This window comes from Tenrec ecaudatus, chromosome 10 (assembly GCF_050624435.1).
Source record: "Tenrec ecaudatus isolate mTenEca1 chromosome 10, mTenEca1.hap1, whole genome shotgun sequence".
NCBI lineage: Eukaryota > Metazoa > Chordata > Mammalia > Afrosoricida > Tenrecidae > Tenrec > Tenrec ecaudatus.
This window is the reverse complement of record NC_134539.1, coordinates 35,001,095-35,019,358: the sequence shown is the minus strand read 5'-3', so window position 1 is coordinate 35,019,358 and position 18,264 is coordinate 35,001,095. Positions and strand designations below refer to the sequence as shown.

The following is an 18,264-nucleotide window of genomic DNA, read 5'->3' as shown; positions in this document are numbered from 1 at the left end:
TTCCTCTTTGATTCTCCTTGTCTTATAACTAACTGCTCTCTCATGTTTTCCACCTTCCTCTCTCTATGCTATATGCTGGATAACTTTTTCACTATCTTCCAGTCCCCACTCCCACCCTCCATTCTGGGTTGTGTCTAACCCGCTGTTTGACTTGTCTCATATTTCCAAGTTTTCTATGGTTGTGTGTATGTGTGTGTATTTTAATCATTTAAGTTCCATGTGGTTCTTTTAAAAAGCTGTAATTAGTTTATTTGCCTGTGTTTCTTATTCTTTTATGTCCTTGCTAATGATCTAAAACACTGAGCAGTAAGTCTTCTCGGGATTATTTTGTATGAGCCGTTTAATAAAACTTGGGACTAAAATAAAAACACCTGAGTAGCATACCTACAGCATACACAAAACATGAATTTACAGGGAAATAAACATTGCATACTAAAAAGTTGAAAATATTTTAGAAGTTCCTTCTATTTGTCTTATCTGTTGCATCCCATCTTCTTTGACGCAGAGCCTCTCCAGATACGAAGGGCCTGTCTCTGTAGTGCCTTTCCCTCGAGCTTCCCTGTAGCCCCCAGAGCTCTCAGCTCTTCTGGCTGTGAAGAACCTGCAGGGTTGCGATGAGTTGTACACTGACTTACGGTCTCCCCACTGCCAGCCTAGCATTCTTTCCTGGGCTGCCTACGTCATCTCAGTCAGTCACCACTCATCTGGTTTTCAGCTTCTAAAATTGTTTCGCTTCCCTTCCTATTCCCGCTTGTGGACTTACACTCTTTACTTTATTGTACTTTTAGAGGAGTCCACGTCCGTAAACTAGAACGTTCTTCTAAAATTAAATTCCCTACATTACACATACTGTCTATCTATGAACATTTTATACATGTATATGTATGCATATATACAACAATCTTGTTGTAGCTCATGTCTATGCTCCAGATAATTTTTTTGGCCATTAAAAACTATATAGACTTCAAAAAATTACGTTTCCTGGATAGGGCAGAGGTGGTACACATGGGGACTGGAGGCACAGGGAATCCAGGGTGGATGATACCTTCAGGACCAGGGGTGTGAGGGGCGATGCTGGCAGAGTGGAGGGTGAGCGGGTTGGAAAGGGGGAGCTGATTACAAGGATCCACATGTGACCTCCTCCCTGGGAGAGGGACGGCAGAGAAGGGGGGGAGGGGAGACTCCGGATAGGGCAAGATATGACAAAATAACAATCTATAAATTACCAAGGGCACATGAGGGGGGGGGGGGAGCGGGGAAGGAGGGGGAAAAAAGAGGACCTGATACAAAGGGCTTAAGTGGAGAGCAAATGCCTTGAGAATGATTGGAGCAGGGAATGTGCGGATGTGCTTTATACAATTGATGTATGTATAGGTATGGATTGTGATAAGAGTTGTATGAGCCCCTAATACAATGTTTAAAAACAAAACAAAAAAATTACGTTTCAAAATTGTTGGCTGTGATATACAAGACTCCTATTTTTATCTACTTGGTTAATTATTAAGTCTGATAATCTGTCTGAAATCTTTTTATATAGACCAAGAGTAGGCCAGATCTGGTCCAGTAATTATTTTTATAGAAAGTTTTATTGAAACAAAACCACAACCATGCACTTATGTATTATTTATGGCTGCTGTGAGACCACACACTTACTCCCTGGTACTCTAAAGAAAATGTTTTCTGACTCAGCATAGAAATATGTGCATCAAGTCTTTATGTGGACATGTTCGCTTCTCTTGGGTATATACATACAAGGGGGCTTCCAAAAGCTCATGGAGACATTTTCATTACCTTTTAATTTCAGTTTTTAAAAAACTTCTGAAGCTCCCTCATAATTTGGAATAAAATTAATGGCATGACTATATGGTAACTATGTTTAACATATTAAACTGGTTGTTTTCAAATCATCTATGGATAATCATCCCCCCCTTTCTAATCCTTATTTATTTTATTTCTTCTTCCTTTAATTGTACTAACTCCAACCCTACCTCATTCTCCATCAAGGCACAGAATAGTACTGACACTTCACTTTATTGGGCTTTGCAAACCTCACTTTTCCCCTTTTAAAACAAATGGAAGGCTGTGGTAAACCTCGACTGAACAAGCCTACTGGCACCACTTTCCAGTATGTGCTCAATTCATGTTTCCATATCACACTGTGGTAATTGGCATGGCATCCAAAACTTTTTCAAACTGCTATTGCATACTTAATGTACTACAGAATCACTTAAACAGAATGTGTACATGCACTGAGAAACCAAAACATTTGTGTGGCAGTGTGTGTTTTATCGTAGTGGTCTACAAGAGATCTGGCAACATCTTTGAGTGCTGCCCAAACCTAAACTTCTTTCAGCAGTATTGCATAGTTTGAGTGTACAAATTTTGTATTTCTGATGTTAAATATATTCATAAGGGCTTTGTTCTTTTTGATGCTACTGGTAATGGAACAACTGTCTTAATTCACTTAAACATTTTATTGGGGGCTCTTACATCTCCTATCACAATCCATACATTCATTCATGTGTCAAGCACATCTGTACATATGTTGCCATCATTTTCTTAATTCACTTTTAAGTTGTTTATCGTTAAGAAATGGATATATTCCCAACTTGTATTAATCGTACACTGTATGAACTTTCTTGATTTATTTGTTGTAATAGGATTTGTGTGTGTGCACACATCTAAATTCCTTAGGATTTCCTACATACAGCCACGTCATCTGCATAAAGACGAGTTTACTTTCATTCTGGACGCTTTCTATCGCCAGGTCCTCTACGACAGGGCCCCTTCCAAGGTCCTGTGGAGGAGAAGTACTCAGAACTGACCTCCTGGACTGGTTCCTTCAACAGGTAGCATGTTCCTATCTGGAGGTTTCTCAGAGATGCCTTTGATCAGACTGCGGAAATTATTCTATTCCTAGTTTTATCATGAAAGTGTTGGACTTTGGCAAGTGCTTTCCTGAATATATTGAGATGATCATGAGGGAGTTTCTCCTCTTAGTATGATGTATTAATTTATTTGGGGATATTAAACCAAACTTGGTGGTGGCCTATAATTCTTTACATGTATTGCAATAATTGGCTTACTAAAGTTTTGTTGGGAGTGCTCAGGTGCTTCAATGGCTAAGCATTTGTGGCTAACAGAAAGGTCTGCAGTCTGAAACCACTAGCCAAGTTCTGGGAAAACAACCTGGTGATTGGCTTCCATCAAGATTATAGTCTCAGAAACCCAATGGGGTAGTTCTACTCTGTCCTGTAAGGTTGCTGTGAGTTGGAATCAATTTGATGGCACACAAAAACAAAAAATATTTTGAGATCTTTTGCATCTGTATTCAGGAGTCTGTATTTTTCTTATGTTTTTGGCTTTGGGATCACAGTAATACAGAATGATCTGGAAGTATTCTCTTATCATTTATTTTCTGAATTTGTTAAGACTTGGTATTCACCAGCGAAGCCATCTGAGCCTGAGATTTACACCGTGGAAAGATTTTTAAGTAACTAATTTATTTGCTTGCTGTGTGTCTATAGCTCTATGGATTTTTTATTTTCCTTAATCTGTGTCTCTCTAGGTATTTATTTAGGTATCTATATTTTAACTAACTTTTCTATAATTTACCAGCATAGTTATTCATAATATCCCCTATAATTCTTTAATTTCTATAAGAGCAGTAACAAAATCTCCCCTTTTATTTATTTTAAATTATAACTAAACATGGAATACTACTCAATACTTTTTGTCTTTTGATTAATTCCCAACTTCCCTCAGAAATCCAAACAATCCCAGTGGAGAGCCACTCAATGGAAATGAGCACTTAATGCACTTCAAAACAAAGTGCTAAACTTAAAAAAGAAATAGCTAGAAGGATAAAAAATGAAAAACATCCCACACAGAAAACAAAAATATTTCTCATTAAATCCTCTACATTCATTTTATAAGCCAGCTTTCTTCATTAAGTAGACATCTCCTTTCCATCCACATCATGGCCTCCAAAAACTTTATCAGTGAAACACGACAAAGCGCAGTAACAAAGGAAGGAATCAGTCACACAAAAGACACGAAAGGAGAGAGCATGCAGTCTGTCCACCACATCCAATCAATTGCTCACAACTCTAACCTGGTCTCCTATTTACAGACCTGTTAGTGTCCCAAATAATGACATTTCCATCAAATCCCGATGTCACTAAGAGTCTTGTATTAGTATCATATTCAATGTTCTTCACCCAGCTGGTGTGGCCATGTAAAGTGCATACTTTGGAGTTTAGTTTTCTCAGATCCCACAGCGCTATGGTAGTGTCATCAGAGCAAGTAGCAAACAGGCGGTTATCAAGAAATCTGCAAAAGGAGAATAGAAAGTGGGCCCACTTAATCTGTTATTACCAAAAACGTGACTTGAGAAACAGTCCCAAACAAAGCAACTGCACAGTCACTGGATAAAACGCGTTGATTCTGATGTACAATAGAGTTGGTATAGTTCACAGGATCATCGGGTACTTATTGAGGAAGACATTTTAGTTTCACTACTTTACAGGGTTCAAAATTAGGATAAATGCAAAACTATCCTTTTGTATTTACAACATGTTTATATATAAAGACTGATGTTCAAACTGCTGCCATTTTAAGACCACTCAAGATTATGTGATGAGCTTAATGTAAAACCTAATTAAAAACTCTACAATTCAGATGTTTCACTATTTTGTATTGATATTTCAATTCTAGGTAATATGAGGGGTCAAAAAGTTCATGGCAAAGTGAAGTTACAAAATAATGGAATTTCTCCATGAACTTTAGGAAATACCCTCATACTTATACATACTTAAAATATAAAACAACAATACATTCTGGAGCCACTTCTATAACAAAATCAAGTATAAGTTCTTTTTCATCAGAAATAACCCAAAATGGATTAACAGAAATGTGGTTTATACACCCCAAGACTGGCAGGAACAGGGCAAAAGAAGGGGTAGGCTATTGAAGGAGGAAGAGTGGGAAGAGAGAAAGGAGAACCATACATATGGAGGGCAGGATACTGTCATTGACTTCATTTCTTGAGATGGACTCTACAGATATATAGTGTTTTTTTAAAAACACACACACACACACCCTCTAGATTTCTTATCCCTCAAACATATATAGTGGTTTGAGTGGCTAAAAAATGGGAAGATAAGTAAAACTGAATAGACTTGGGAGTCTTTAGTGACTAAAAAATTCAAATTAATCCAGTAGCCACAGCATTAGGATAACCTTCCCAAAACTGATGGTTTTAACTTTCTAGGCCTCTCTATTGGCTGAAGCTTCTCCCTGAAGCCCTCTTCACCTGACCTGTAACCTGCTGAGTCCTTGATTTCTTTTAATATTCACCTTCTCTGTCTAGACTGGAGCAGGTTTACCAACCCTCTACGCTCCCAAAGCTGTCTCTATTTTTGTCATGACACCTGACATTACTATATAAGGAATGACTTCACAAAGCTATAAATTTTTAAAAGAAAAAACTGCTGAGTATGAGACTGGATCTACAGCATCCCAAATAGTGCTTGACACATAATATATACTTAAAATTGTATGCCACGAATGAGAGAGCTTACTGACTACTGGAGAAGGCATTAGAAATATAGCTGCATGGGAATAAGCAGAGATAAGAACATGTATAGGGAAATCTCTACGGTAGTATCATTTGAACTGACTTTCAAAGATGATCAGGAACTCCTGAAGTGGCCAGGGGATAAGCATAGACTTGGAGGCATTTAGGGACATATTGTATTCTAAGATCAGGAACAAGTTTGCAATGCTCTGTATGTATGGAAAAATAGAGATTGAGATTTAATCTAGTGATTCCCAATAACTTAGAATTATGTACTACATTTCACTGCATAGACTTTTAAATTTAAAAAATTAACCACTGAAAATAAACATTGGGAGTCAGTGGAGGGGTCTGAGGGCCCAGCCCCAATCCCAACTACATGGACATCCGTCCTTCCCAGAGAAGAATTCACTTCAGAGGACAGTACGAAGCTGCAGCTTGGGGAGAGGGATATGTCTGACCAGAGCACAGAGAGCAAATGAAAGGGGAGGACAAGAGAGCACATCCTGGCCCACCAAGCCTGGAGGACGATATCCCTGTACTGAACAGCCAATTCAGATTGGACCTTATGACTGGCCCCACTATGAGACACGATGTCCTCGCTGACCCATGGCCACATGGGGACAACACTGGAGATACAGTGTCTGGATTGGCCTGGTCTGACCCGACCACACTGAGGTAAAACACTAAGGGCGTGTGGCAGAGAGGTGGGGGAAGCAGAGTAAAGAGATCCCGAGGGAGTGCCAAGGATAGTCTTTGAGGCCAGGCCGTGGCACCCCACCGAACTCGACTGGAGGACACTCCTGGAGGTCAAAAAACAGACCAGGTCTTTCTTTCTTTTTTAATGTATTTTTAAATTTTTTTGGTTGTTGTCATCATTTTGTTTTCTTCTGTTGCTTTGTTTTGCTGTCTTGTTTTTTTGTGCATGTTATTACCTCTGCAGGTCTATCTACATAAGATAGTCTGGATAAACAGTCTGGAGGAGTAAACAATGGGGCCAATGGGACCAGGGGGACATGAGTGAGGGAGAGGTGGAGGAAAGAAGGTGGTGTTGACCAACTCAGAGACAAGGGAACAAGTGATCCAAAATCAGTGGCAAGGAGGGTGTGTAGGGTTTGATCAAGGGCAATGTAACTGAGAGAAATTACTGAAACCCAAATGAAGGCTGATAGTGGGACAAGAGGAAAGTATAAGGAAATAGAGGAAAGAAATATGAGGCAATGGACATTTATAAAGGACTAAATACAGGAATGTACATATATAAATGTATTTATATTAGATGATGGGGAAATAGCTCTACATTCATTATTTATAGGTTTAGTATTAAGGCAACAGATGGACACTGGGTCTCCACTGAAGTACTTCCTCAATATAAGAACATTAAAGTGGCCTTCCATGATGCACACCCTCCCAACACAATCACTGAAGACAAAGCAGGGATCAGGTATCAGGCATTGAAGAACAAAATATATCATTGTGTGCCCACCTTCCAATTAAGATCCCTGAAGACAAATGTGTGTATAAGCAAATGTGGTGAAGAGAGCTGATGGTGCCCGGCTATCAAAAGACATAGCATCTTAAAAGCTTGAAGGTAAACAAGTGACCATCTAGCTCAGAAGCAACAAAGCCCACATGGAAGAAACATACTAGCCTGCATGACCACGAGGTGTTGAAGGGATCAGGTATCAGGCATCAAGAACAAAAATAATCATATCATTATAAATTTGGGGGGGGGGGGCAGTGAAGACATTGTAAATGAGGTGGAGTGAAGATTGGGAACCCTAAGCCCATCTGTAGGCAACTAGACATCCCTTTGCAGAATGTGTCAAGCACATTTGTAGCCATCATCATTCTCAAAACATTTTCTTTCTGCTTGAGCCCTTGGTATCAGCTCATTTTTCCCCTCCCTCCCTCCCTCATGAACCCTAGATAATTTATAGATTATTATTTTCATATATTATATCATCCTGTCTCCCTTCACCCACTTTTCTGTTGTCCGTCCCCCTGGGAAGGAGTTACCGTATATATAAGTAGATCATTGTAATCCGTTCCCCCTTCCTCCCTGACCTTCCTCTTCCCCTCCTGATATTGTTACTCTCATTATAGGTCCTGAAGGGTTTATCTGTCCTGGATTCTCTGTGTTTTGATCTCTTATCTGTACCAGTGTACATGCTCTGGTCTAGCCGGATTTGTAAGGTAGAATTAGGGTCATGATAGGAGGGGGAAAGCATTAAAGAACTAGAGGAAAGTTGTACGTTTCATTGGTGCTATACTGCACCCTGACTGACTCATTCTTCCTTGTGACCCTTTAGTAAGGGGATATACAACTGTCTACAGATGGACTATGGGTCTCACTCCGTACTCCCCTCATTCACAATGATATGATTTTTTGTTCTGGGTCTTTGATGTCTGATACTTGTATTGGTCTCACACTGCTGATTAGATCTGAAACAACATATGCAAATGAAGTACTTTTCAGTGGAAATAGGAAAGTTCATTTTTTAAAGGATATTAATTTCCACAAAATCTCTCAGTGTGATAGTAGAGAACTTGTCAAATATATATAAAATAGAGAATTAGAATCTGACAGAGCTAGAAAAACTGTATGCTGATCAAATAAATGAAGGAAACCCTGTGAAGAAGAATGGCATCAAGATTTGAGGATGGCCACACTTAAGATCATGGTTTCACTCAGTATTTCTGACTGCGGAGTGGCCTTGTGATGACAGCGCACTGAAGGTGGATCACTGCAGGTGTAGTTACATTAAAACGCGACACCTTGTCATTTCATTTCCCTTTGGGCTCAATGGACATTAGTTCCAGTTTTTAATGTTTTCTGCTTTCTTTTCAACTGAGTTTTTTTTTTACTGTCTTGTTCTTTTGGTTTTGATTTTTGTGTGAATTTACGTATATGAAATAAAGGAGAGGTAGTAAAGCTATATGAAAATATTTGAAGTTTCATAGAATTACAGAACATCCTTGGGAAAACTGATAAAACATTTGAATATTTATACAGCAATAACCTCATTTGTTATTGTAGTACAAAAGACAAATGTTAAGAATGTCATTTCTGCCATCATAACTTCAGTAGAAAAATTGCTGCTTGGGATAAACCATTCAGAGATGAAAAGAATGGCCCCCACGGTCCCAGGGGATACGGGAGAGGGGGAGGTGGGAGAAAGGGAGGGGGTAGGAGCCGGCAACCAACCCAGGGACAAGTGAATATGAGAAGTAAGAGAAGAAGTTGTAGATGATCTACCACTGTAGATCAGGCATTACAAATTCTCATTAACCCCTAAAGTAGAGTCTCTTGGGCTCCAGTGGTAACACTAACCTGATATTATTTACACAGTCTTCGTGAGCTTCAGTAAGTGTTTTTATGTGCTTTGAAGATATAGGGTCAAAAAGCAGAACTTCAGTTTGTTCACAAGCAACTGTCAGCACTGACCTGAAAATAGAAAATTTCTCTTTATTTTATTGATTTCTCTGGTTATCAATATTCATTTATTTATGATTACATATTAACAAATGAATAATTTTTTTGTTAGCAGCAAATAATGAAAGATTGATACTGTCCACCATATGCAAGAGTCATAGAAAACAGTATGTTCATACATTATATTGTGTGCCATGGAAATGATTACACCTCATAATGATCCTATAGGACCGAGTAGAACTGCCCCTTAGGGTTTCCAAGATGGCGATCTCTACAGAAGCAGCCTGCCGACATCTTTCTCCTGCAAATTGGCACTAATTATCTCTGGAGGAGATCTTTGAAATATCTGTGAAAGTTTTAAATTGCAAATGAACCTTTTAGTAAAATGTTTTTTTCCCCCTGAGAATTTAACCTATAAAAACAACCACTTGGAAGTACGAATAAGCATACGCTTCACTGGAAAGAAAAAAAAACTGAAAGTAACCTAAATGGTTTTCAAAAAAAAAAAAAAATTGATTATCCAGGTCACAGCATACTCATACTTTCTAATACACAGAAATTTAACTATAAGAGGTAGCTTTAGCTTTACACACAATGAAAAAAATACAAAACCTCTAGGAGGTCAAAATACTGCTACAAAATCAAAGAAACCCTTATAAAACATTTCAAAATGTGAAGTCATTAATTCTTGACATATCCTCCATCTAGATCTACACATTTATTTATTTGTTTGTTTACATTTTATTAGGGGCTCATACAACTCTTATCACAATCCATACATATACATATACATACATCAATTGTATAAAGCACATCCGTACATTCTTTGCCCTAATCATTTTCTTTCTTTTTTTTTAAATCTTTTTATTGGGGCTCATAAGGCTCTTATCACAATCTGTGCACACATCAAATGAGCAAAGCACCCTCATACATTCGTGGCACTCGTCACTCTCAAGATCTGCACATTTCTTAAGGCAGTTTTTCCATCTCTCTTTCCCTTCCCCTGTACTCTTTCTTCCATGTCCACCACATAAAAAAATGGCAGTTTGGGCATCCTTTGGCAACTCAAATTGTACTTTTAAATGTTCTTGTCTGTATTCCTACAAATTCTTGTAAGGCAGTTCTTGCTACCAATGAAGAATGAGGACACATTGTCATGTTGGGGGAATTCCTCAGTGTAACTTTCCTGGCTTTTTCCTCACCAATGCAGTAGTACTTAGTTTCCTTAAAATATCTCAGTTACAAGTCAGTGCGATCATCCTGTATCTGTCAATAAACTCCACCAAAACGACTCCCTTGGGATCCCCATCCCATCCACCCACACCCCACACACAAAGTTCCCATAACTCTCTGAGTTTACCTCTCTGCCTTGAATTTAAGTGGCTCTGGATCATACTGATAAGCCCAAGACTCATCCTGTTTACAACTTGTTTCATAAAATTGTCTTTATTAGCTTTGCTCTTGCTGAAAGGACTGATGGAAAGATCAGCAGTTTCTTTAAGGGACTGATCTTCATATAATCCCTTTACAACCTCCACCAATTTTTAGTATCCCTTTTTTTAAAGGCATCATCCGTAACAAGATTAAGTAAGTATATCACTGAGTTTCCCTACAGCCACCCAGTGACTGCAGAGACATGGTCAAACATCTTATTTTGAATAAACTTACTTGGTAGACAGGACAAGGAGGGAATGGGGAACAATCAGAGGAATTCCAGCACAAAGAGACAGGAAGGGCAGAAAAGTCCCATTTCCTTTACCTATAATTTTCAAAGGATAAGAAATTCCCAAAACAAGAAAGAGAGGGTAAAAGGGTGTGGGCTGGGATAGGCAGGACATGCCTCCAATGCCATAAATGACTGAACCAACGCTTGGGAGTGAAAGGAAGAATCCAGCCAATGTCCTGGCTAGGTGACAAGACACAACATGAACTTAGGGGCGCACATTTGTAAAGCAGAAGTACTAGAAGGAGCCAGCCAGTAGCAAAAGGCCTACCATCAGTATAGCAAAACGTATCTTTCTATCCAATGGCATGCTCTCACACTAAGCTGTGCTAGATGTGACCCTTAAATAAACACTCCTTCCAGTGGAACCTCGTATTTCTGGTCTGACTTCCTTTCTACTAGTATGGTAAGAAGGAGCCCTGAAGGCCTAGTGGTTACATTTTGGGTTGTGAACTGTAAGTTCAGCAGCTCAAAACCATGAGGCACTCCTTGGGACAAAGACAGGGTTTTGTACTGCAAAGAGCTGCAGTTGATCGCTGAAGACAAAATGGGTGCATAAGCAAACGTGGTGAAGAAAGCTAATGGTGCTTATCAAAAGATATGTTATCGGATAGATCTGATATATAAATAGCAAAAGATATAGCTATCAAAAGATATAGCATGGAGCATGGAACCAGTGGACAGATCTGAGGGGCCGGCCCCAATCCAAACTACATGGACACCAGCCCCTTCCCCCAGAAGAATTTATTTCAGAGGACGGCACTGAATCTGCAGCACACGGGAGCAGATGAAGGGAGAGGAGGAGCGGGGCACATTCTGGCCCACAAGGCCTTGAGGACGATGTTCCCACTCAGAGCAGCCAGTCCCCAGAGAGGACCACATGGCCAACCCCAATATGAGACATGACATCCCTCACAGACCCATAGCCCTACAGGGGACAACACCGGAGACACTGTGGGGAATTGCGCCCGATCTGATCTCGCCACACCGAAGCAAAACACTAAGGGGGTGCAATAGAACAGCAAGGGAACAGAGCGGTGAGGTCCCCAGGGAATGCCGAAGGAGGACTTTAGGGCCAGGGCTTGGTGCCCCAACAGACTGGACTCGAAAACATTCCTAAAGGCCAACAAACATCAATTGTGTAAAGCACGTTTGTACATTCATTGCCCTCATCATTCTCAAAATGTTTGCTCTCCACCCAAGTCCCTGGCATCAGGTTCTCATTTTTTCCCCTCCGTGCCCCCTCCCTCATGAACCCTTGATAATTTATAAATTATTATTTTGTCTTATCTTGCACTGTCCGACGACGCCCTTCACCCACTTTTCTGTTGCTCGTCTCCCAGGGAGGAAGTTATATATAGATCCTTGAAACTGGCTTCCCCCTTTCCAACCCACCCTCACTCCACCCTCCCAGTATCACCACTCACACCACTGGTCCTGAAGGGATCATCCACCCTGGATTCCCAGTGTTTCCGGTTCCTATCAATACCAGGGTATATCCTCTGGTCTAGCCAGATTTGTAAGGTAGAATTGGGATCATTATAGTTGGGGGGGAGGGGTAGAAGCATTTAGGAACTAGAGGAAAGTTGTATGTTTCATCATTGCTACATCGCACCCTGACTGGCTCGTCTCCTCCCTGAGACCCTTCTGTAAGGGGATGTCCAGTGACCTATAAATAGGCTTTGGGTCATCACTCCCCACTGCCCCCCTCATTCACAATGATTTTCTTGTTCTGATGATACTCAATACCTCGTGACCACACAGGCTGGTTTGCTTCTTCCATGTGGGCTTTGTTGCTTCTCAGCTAGATGGCCGCTTGTTTGCCTTCAAGCCTTTAAGACCCCAGATGCTGTATCTTTTGATAGCCGGGCACCACCAGCTTTCTTCACATTTGCTTATTCACCCGCTTTGTCTTCAGCGATCATATCAGGAAGGTGAGCATCATAGAATGCCAATTTAATAGAACAAAGTATTCTTGCAATGAGGCAGTACTTGAGCGGAGGCCCAATGTCCATCTGCTACCTTAATACTAAACCTATAAATACATGCACATAGATCTATTTCCTCATCCTAATATATATATATTTACATATGTTCATGCCTTTATTCAGATCTCTATAAATGCCCTTTGCCTCCTAGCTCTTTCCTCTGTTTCCTTTTACTTTCCTCTTGTCCCACTATCATGCTCAGTCTTTATTTGGGTTTCAGTAATTCCTCTTGGTTACATTTCCCTTGATCATGCCCTACCAGGCCTCCCACGCCCTCCTCACCACCAATTTGGATCACTAGTTGTTCTCTTGTCCCTGGGTTTGTTAATACCACTACCTTTCCCCCACCTCCCCCTCTCCCATGTCCCCCCCGGAACTGTGGGTCCCGCTGTTTTCTCCTCTAGATTGTTCATTGAACCTATCTTATTTACACAGACCTGTGAAATAATAACATGCATAAAAACAAGACAGAGCAAAATCAAGCAACAATATACAACAAAACAACAACAAACCAATGACAAAAAAAACACAAGAATGTACAAATGTGCTTTACACAATTGATGTATGTATGAATTGTGATGAGTTGTATGAGCCCCTAATAAAACGATTTTAAAAAAAAGACATAGCATCTGGGGTCTTAAAGACTTGAGGATAAACAAGCGGCCATCTAGCTGAGAAGCAACAAAGTCCACATGGAAGAAGCACACCAGCCATGATCATGAGGTGTTGATAGGACCAGGTATCAGGCATCAAAGACCCAGACCAAAATACCATATCAATGTGAATGGGGGAAGTGCGGAGTGGAGAACCAAAGCTCATCTGAAGACAATTGGACATCCCCTTACAGAAGGGTCACAAGGAAGAGACAATTCAGTCAGGATGCAGTATAGCACTGATGAAACAACTTTCCTCTAGTTCTTTAATCTCCCCACCCCAAACCCCCACTCCACTATCAGGACCCCAATTCTACCTTACAAATCCGGCTGGACCAGAGAACATACACTGGTACAGATAAGAGCTGGAAACACAGGGAATCCAAGACAGATAAACCCCCAGGACCAAAAATGAGAGTAGTGATACCAGAGGGTAAGGGGAAGGTTAGGGGAGAAAGGGGAACCGATCCCAATGATCTACAAATAACCCCCTCCCAGGAGGGTGGATAACAGGGAGGCATCAGTCAGTATAGGACATGAAAAAATAATAATTTATAAATTATTAAGGGTTCATTGGCCCTACAATTGCGCTTACTGGATCTGTGATAGTATGAGGGGCTGGTTACCTCCACAAACCCCCAATAAAATGATTTCTTGTAAAAATCAATAGAAATGGAAAACAGAAATGATAAAGCAGGATATATAACGCTATTGTGAGGGGTGCAACTGATACAGTGAAACAAATTGTATATAAACTGTTGAGTGGCAAACGTATTTGCTCTGAAAACCTTCACCCAATTTACAATAAAATTAAACAAAAGCAAACAACTGGGGGGAAGAAGCTCCTAAAATGCGGTTGACTGTCACTGCCGCCATCTCGCAGGGCCGCGTGTTCCACCGCCTGTTCCTTGGTCACGAGTCCCGCATTCACCTGCGGAACTTGCTTACAGGACTGGTGCGATAGGAACACAACCAGGCACCATGGGCGCGCGTGGACGAAGTGAGAGGCTATGCAGGGAAGGATTGATCCCAAAGCTGTTTAAAGTGCTGGACCCTGGACACCAAGGTCAGAATGATGGCCACACAAGAATGGTGCAGATCCCAAATCGGAGTGCGCAGGACCGATGGCAGTCCTCGAGCATCAGGGGAGCGGTCTTCCCCTGCCTCTGCCCCGCAGAGACCTCAGCCAGGCGGAGGAAGCCAGCATCCACAACCCCAGCAATTTAATACCAGGACATCAGCGGCCTCCATCAGGGCCCGTGGTCACAGTGTTTGCAAGTCTCATCAGAAGCAATCGCTGTAAAACAGACAGTGTTGCCGGGGCCCAGAACCATCTGGCCAGTGACATGGCTCTACTTTTGCCCAAAAGATCAAATGGTTCATATGGTTGTGTAAATTTATTTTTCCCCCCTCCCTTGAAGTTTCTGGTGAAATGAAGCCAATGCAGATGTGAGTCTGTCTGGAATAGAAAATTCATGGCTCGCTTTTGGTCGCTGGGGAAAAAACAACAACAAAAGAAAACAAATGACTGAAAGTCTGCACATGCCCTACCATCACATAGTTGGACACATACAAGCTGTCCTTTGCCTTGATGGCTCTTTGGTTTTCTCTCGGTTCATGTCTTCTCTAGTGCAGAGCTGATTTTAAAAATCTTCACACATTCAGAATCACCATGTCAATGTAAACACATGCAGAACTCCGGCTTGTGATTGCACTGTATCTGAAATCCTACTACAATATAGACAGCTGTACAATATGGAATTTTTCTGTCTAAAAATATGCTATTTTACTTAAATATTCTGAGCTCTTTCAATCGAGTTTTCTCATTTTCTCCATATGACTCACACCTACCTTTTATTAGATTTATTCTTGGGTAATTGCCTTTTTTGATATTATAAATGTTCTTTGAAACTTTTTGCTTTGTTGCTGGTATAAAGAAATGCAAGAAAGCAAATGTTTTGATGATGCGGACAACAGATGTACAAATGTGCTGGACACACATGGAAATATGTATGGATTGTGATAAGAGTTGTACAGCCCCAATAAAATGATTATATGTAAAAAAGAAATGTAATTGATTTTTAAAAACATGATCATCTTGCTGTTTAATACTTTATAGATTATTTAGGTCTTCTTTATTTGTAATCCTATCTGCAGACAATTGCTGTGTTCTTCTTTATAGCAGCTCTTCCCTTTCTTTTCTGGCTGTACTGGCTAGGACTTTCAGTATAATGCTGAAGAAAAACTTTGATAGCAGGCACTCTTGCCCTATCCTCAGTCTTCAAAGAATTTTCAGCATTTCATCAACTACCATCATTAAGTTTAGGTGTCTGGAAGATACATGCCTATTATGGACGGCTAAACCCTTGGCTACTAACTGGAAGACAGGCTATATGGACCCAGCCATAACTCTATGTATAAAAGTGGTGGTTAACTGTGTTGAAAATGTTATCATAGAGGGTAGCATGAAAAGGTACCACATACTACTATTTAGTGAATAAATATTAATAATTTTCCTTTTTCAAAATTATTTTAGGAGGTGATATATTTATTTTGTCCATGGTTGCTACTGCTGATACCATTTTGGGGCTTCTTTAGAAATTACCTTCGAATCTTTCATTATTTTTTAGTGCCAAATTCTTATGGTTCTGATTCGATGAAATTCATAATGTTAATTCTTACCGTGTTTGAAATAAGAATTCCTTTTAAGTTTATTTAACCCATATATAACTGGAAGACATAGAGATTACCTCATTTAACACTTGACATATCACTTGCTAAAGTAAAAAATTCCTATATAACTTTTAGGCATTTAATTAGATATAATAAGAATAGTTAAAAATTAAAACACTGAGCTATGAAACAATGATGGCAAGATATGTACAAATATGCTTGATACAACTAATATATGGATTGTTACAAGCTGTCTGTAAGAGCCTTCAATAAAATGTTTTTTTGAGTAAAAACAAACAAAAAAGCCCCCCCACTCAGCTATGTTCACCCCTTACCCAGACACAGGTGAAAAAGAATAACAATATACAGTTGATGGCAAAGTTATGAGGAGAAAGGCACTTTCATATATGGATGATAAAAAGAATTTACACAATCTCATCGAGAGCAATTTAATAATACTGACTTCCCGTTGATTCTAACGCTAGGAGCAGAGGTGAGCTGCCTCATATGATTTCTAAGATGGCAAGTGCTTATGGAAATAAACTGACACTTTTCTCCCCCAGAACTGGTGGGTTTGAACTGCCACCCCAAGTTAGCAGCTGAGTGCTTAACCAATGAGCCATCAACCGTCTTTCAATCTAACAAGAGTTAAAAAAATGTTCACCAAGAATGTAGTCAGCCTATACTTATATAATTTCCTTGTCTCTTAATATCTATACCACTGGCTAAATTAATGACACCATCACAAGAATTACCTTATGCCCCATGGGGACAATGTTCTCTAACAAAATGATAATGTCTCTAAAGTGAATCAGAGTAATACACGCGCGCGCGCGCGCGCACACACACACACACACACAGACACACACACACTATATGAATGATTTGGGGGCTTAATTTTAGCCCCAATCTAAAAACAATTAGTACTTATGACATGGCCCTGCTTGACACTAGCTAGCCCTCATGAAAAAACCACTGAAGATGTACGTATTATAGAAAAGTGTGGCAAAGAAACTACACTGTGCCCATGAGTCAGCAAGAACAGCGTCTGAACAAAAGAGATTAAACAACCAAACAAAAACACAGCGTCTGGGGACTTAAGGGCTTGTCTTCAAAGAAGCAGCATCTAAGTAATACATCACCAAGTCCACATGGAGGAGTTCTTGCACACTAGTCTGTGATCATGGATTGTAAATAATAAAATCCAAATACAAAGGAGGGAATGGTCTCAGAGCTTAAATTGTGGAGTAACCAATTTGCAGAAGGGCACTAGCCTAAGCGCAAAATCCATTTGCAGGGTCTACGTATAAATTAGGACTCTGGTGAATCCCCCTGAACCTGGACCCTAGTCAAGGGCTGTGAATCGTCTTGTTATCAGACGGAGCATTGTAAAGGCGATTATGGCAGGAGTAGTTAGGTTAAAATGTAATGTCTTATCATTAAATCTCCCTTTTGACCCATTTTAAAGTTGTTTCAGTTAAAAAAAATAGTGAAGAAATACACATGGATTAAGCCTCCAGTGAATTCCTTCTGCCCAGAGAAGAGGAATGTGAACAGTCTTGCTTTCATAGAGTGCATTGATAAACGGATCAATGCAGACTAATTAGGTGAAAACTTCACAGCTTATCATTTGATCTTCCGTTTGACCTATTTTAAATTTGTTCTAGTTTCTATTATTTTGTTTTCTTTTTTATTGTGTTTTTGTTTTACTTGGTTATTTTTTAATGTTTTCCTGTACATGAAATCTATGATAGGTAAATATAGAGATCAGTTGTTCTCAAACTTCCTAAAGCTGCAACCCTTTCATACAGTTCCTCATGTTGTGGTAAACCCCCCAACCATAAAATTATTTTCATTGCCACTTCATCACTGTAATTTTGCTACTGTTATGAATCGGTCAACCCCTGTGAAAGGGTTGCTCAACCCCCAAAGGGGCCACGACCCACAGGTTGAGAACCGCTGATATAGATAGTAATTGGATTATTGGTTTCTTGGGGGAAAATGGACAGCTCCTAATAATGAATACAAGAAAGAAGAAAATGTAACGTCGATTGTTCAATTATTTTTGAATTATGATCATTGAAAATTATATGCCAATAAAACTTAAAAAAAGAAGTAAATAGCTTTCAAAAAGTTTGACTCATTCTAGAGTACATCCTGGAACAGCCAAGTCCACCAATTCCTTCAAACCATCTATTCCAACCAGTAAATAT

At 39.9% G+C, this 18,264-nt stretch overlaps 1 protein-coding gene across 2 annotated transcripts in view; it reads right to left on the bottom strand.

The window, feature by feature from the left end:
- The window catches only part of DCAF10 (DDB1 and CUL4 associated factor 10), a 43,696-nt gene that overhangs the window by 14,043 nt on the left and 11,389 nt on the right, over nucleotides 1-18,264 (bottom strand). For both annotated transcript variants that reach the window (XM_075560180.1, XM_075560179.1), the window contains exons 2-3: nucleotides 8,913-9,026; nucleotides 4,135-4,332 (exon numbers count right to left, since the gene is read on the bottom strand). In XM_075560180.1, the coding sequence (XP_075416295.1) occupies nucleotides 4,135-4,332; nucleotides 8,913-9,026 (312 nt within the window). The remainder of the gene's footprint in view (nucleotides 1-4,134; nucleotides 4,333-8,912; nucleotides 9,027-18,264) is intronic.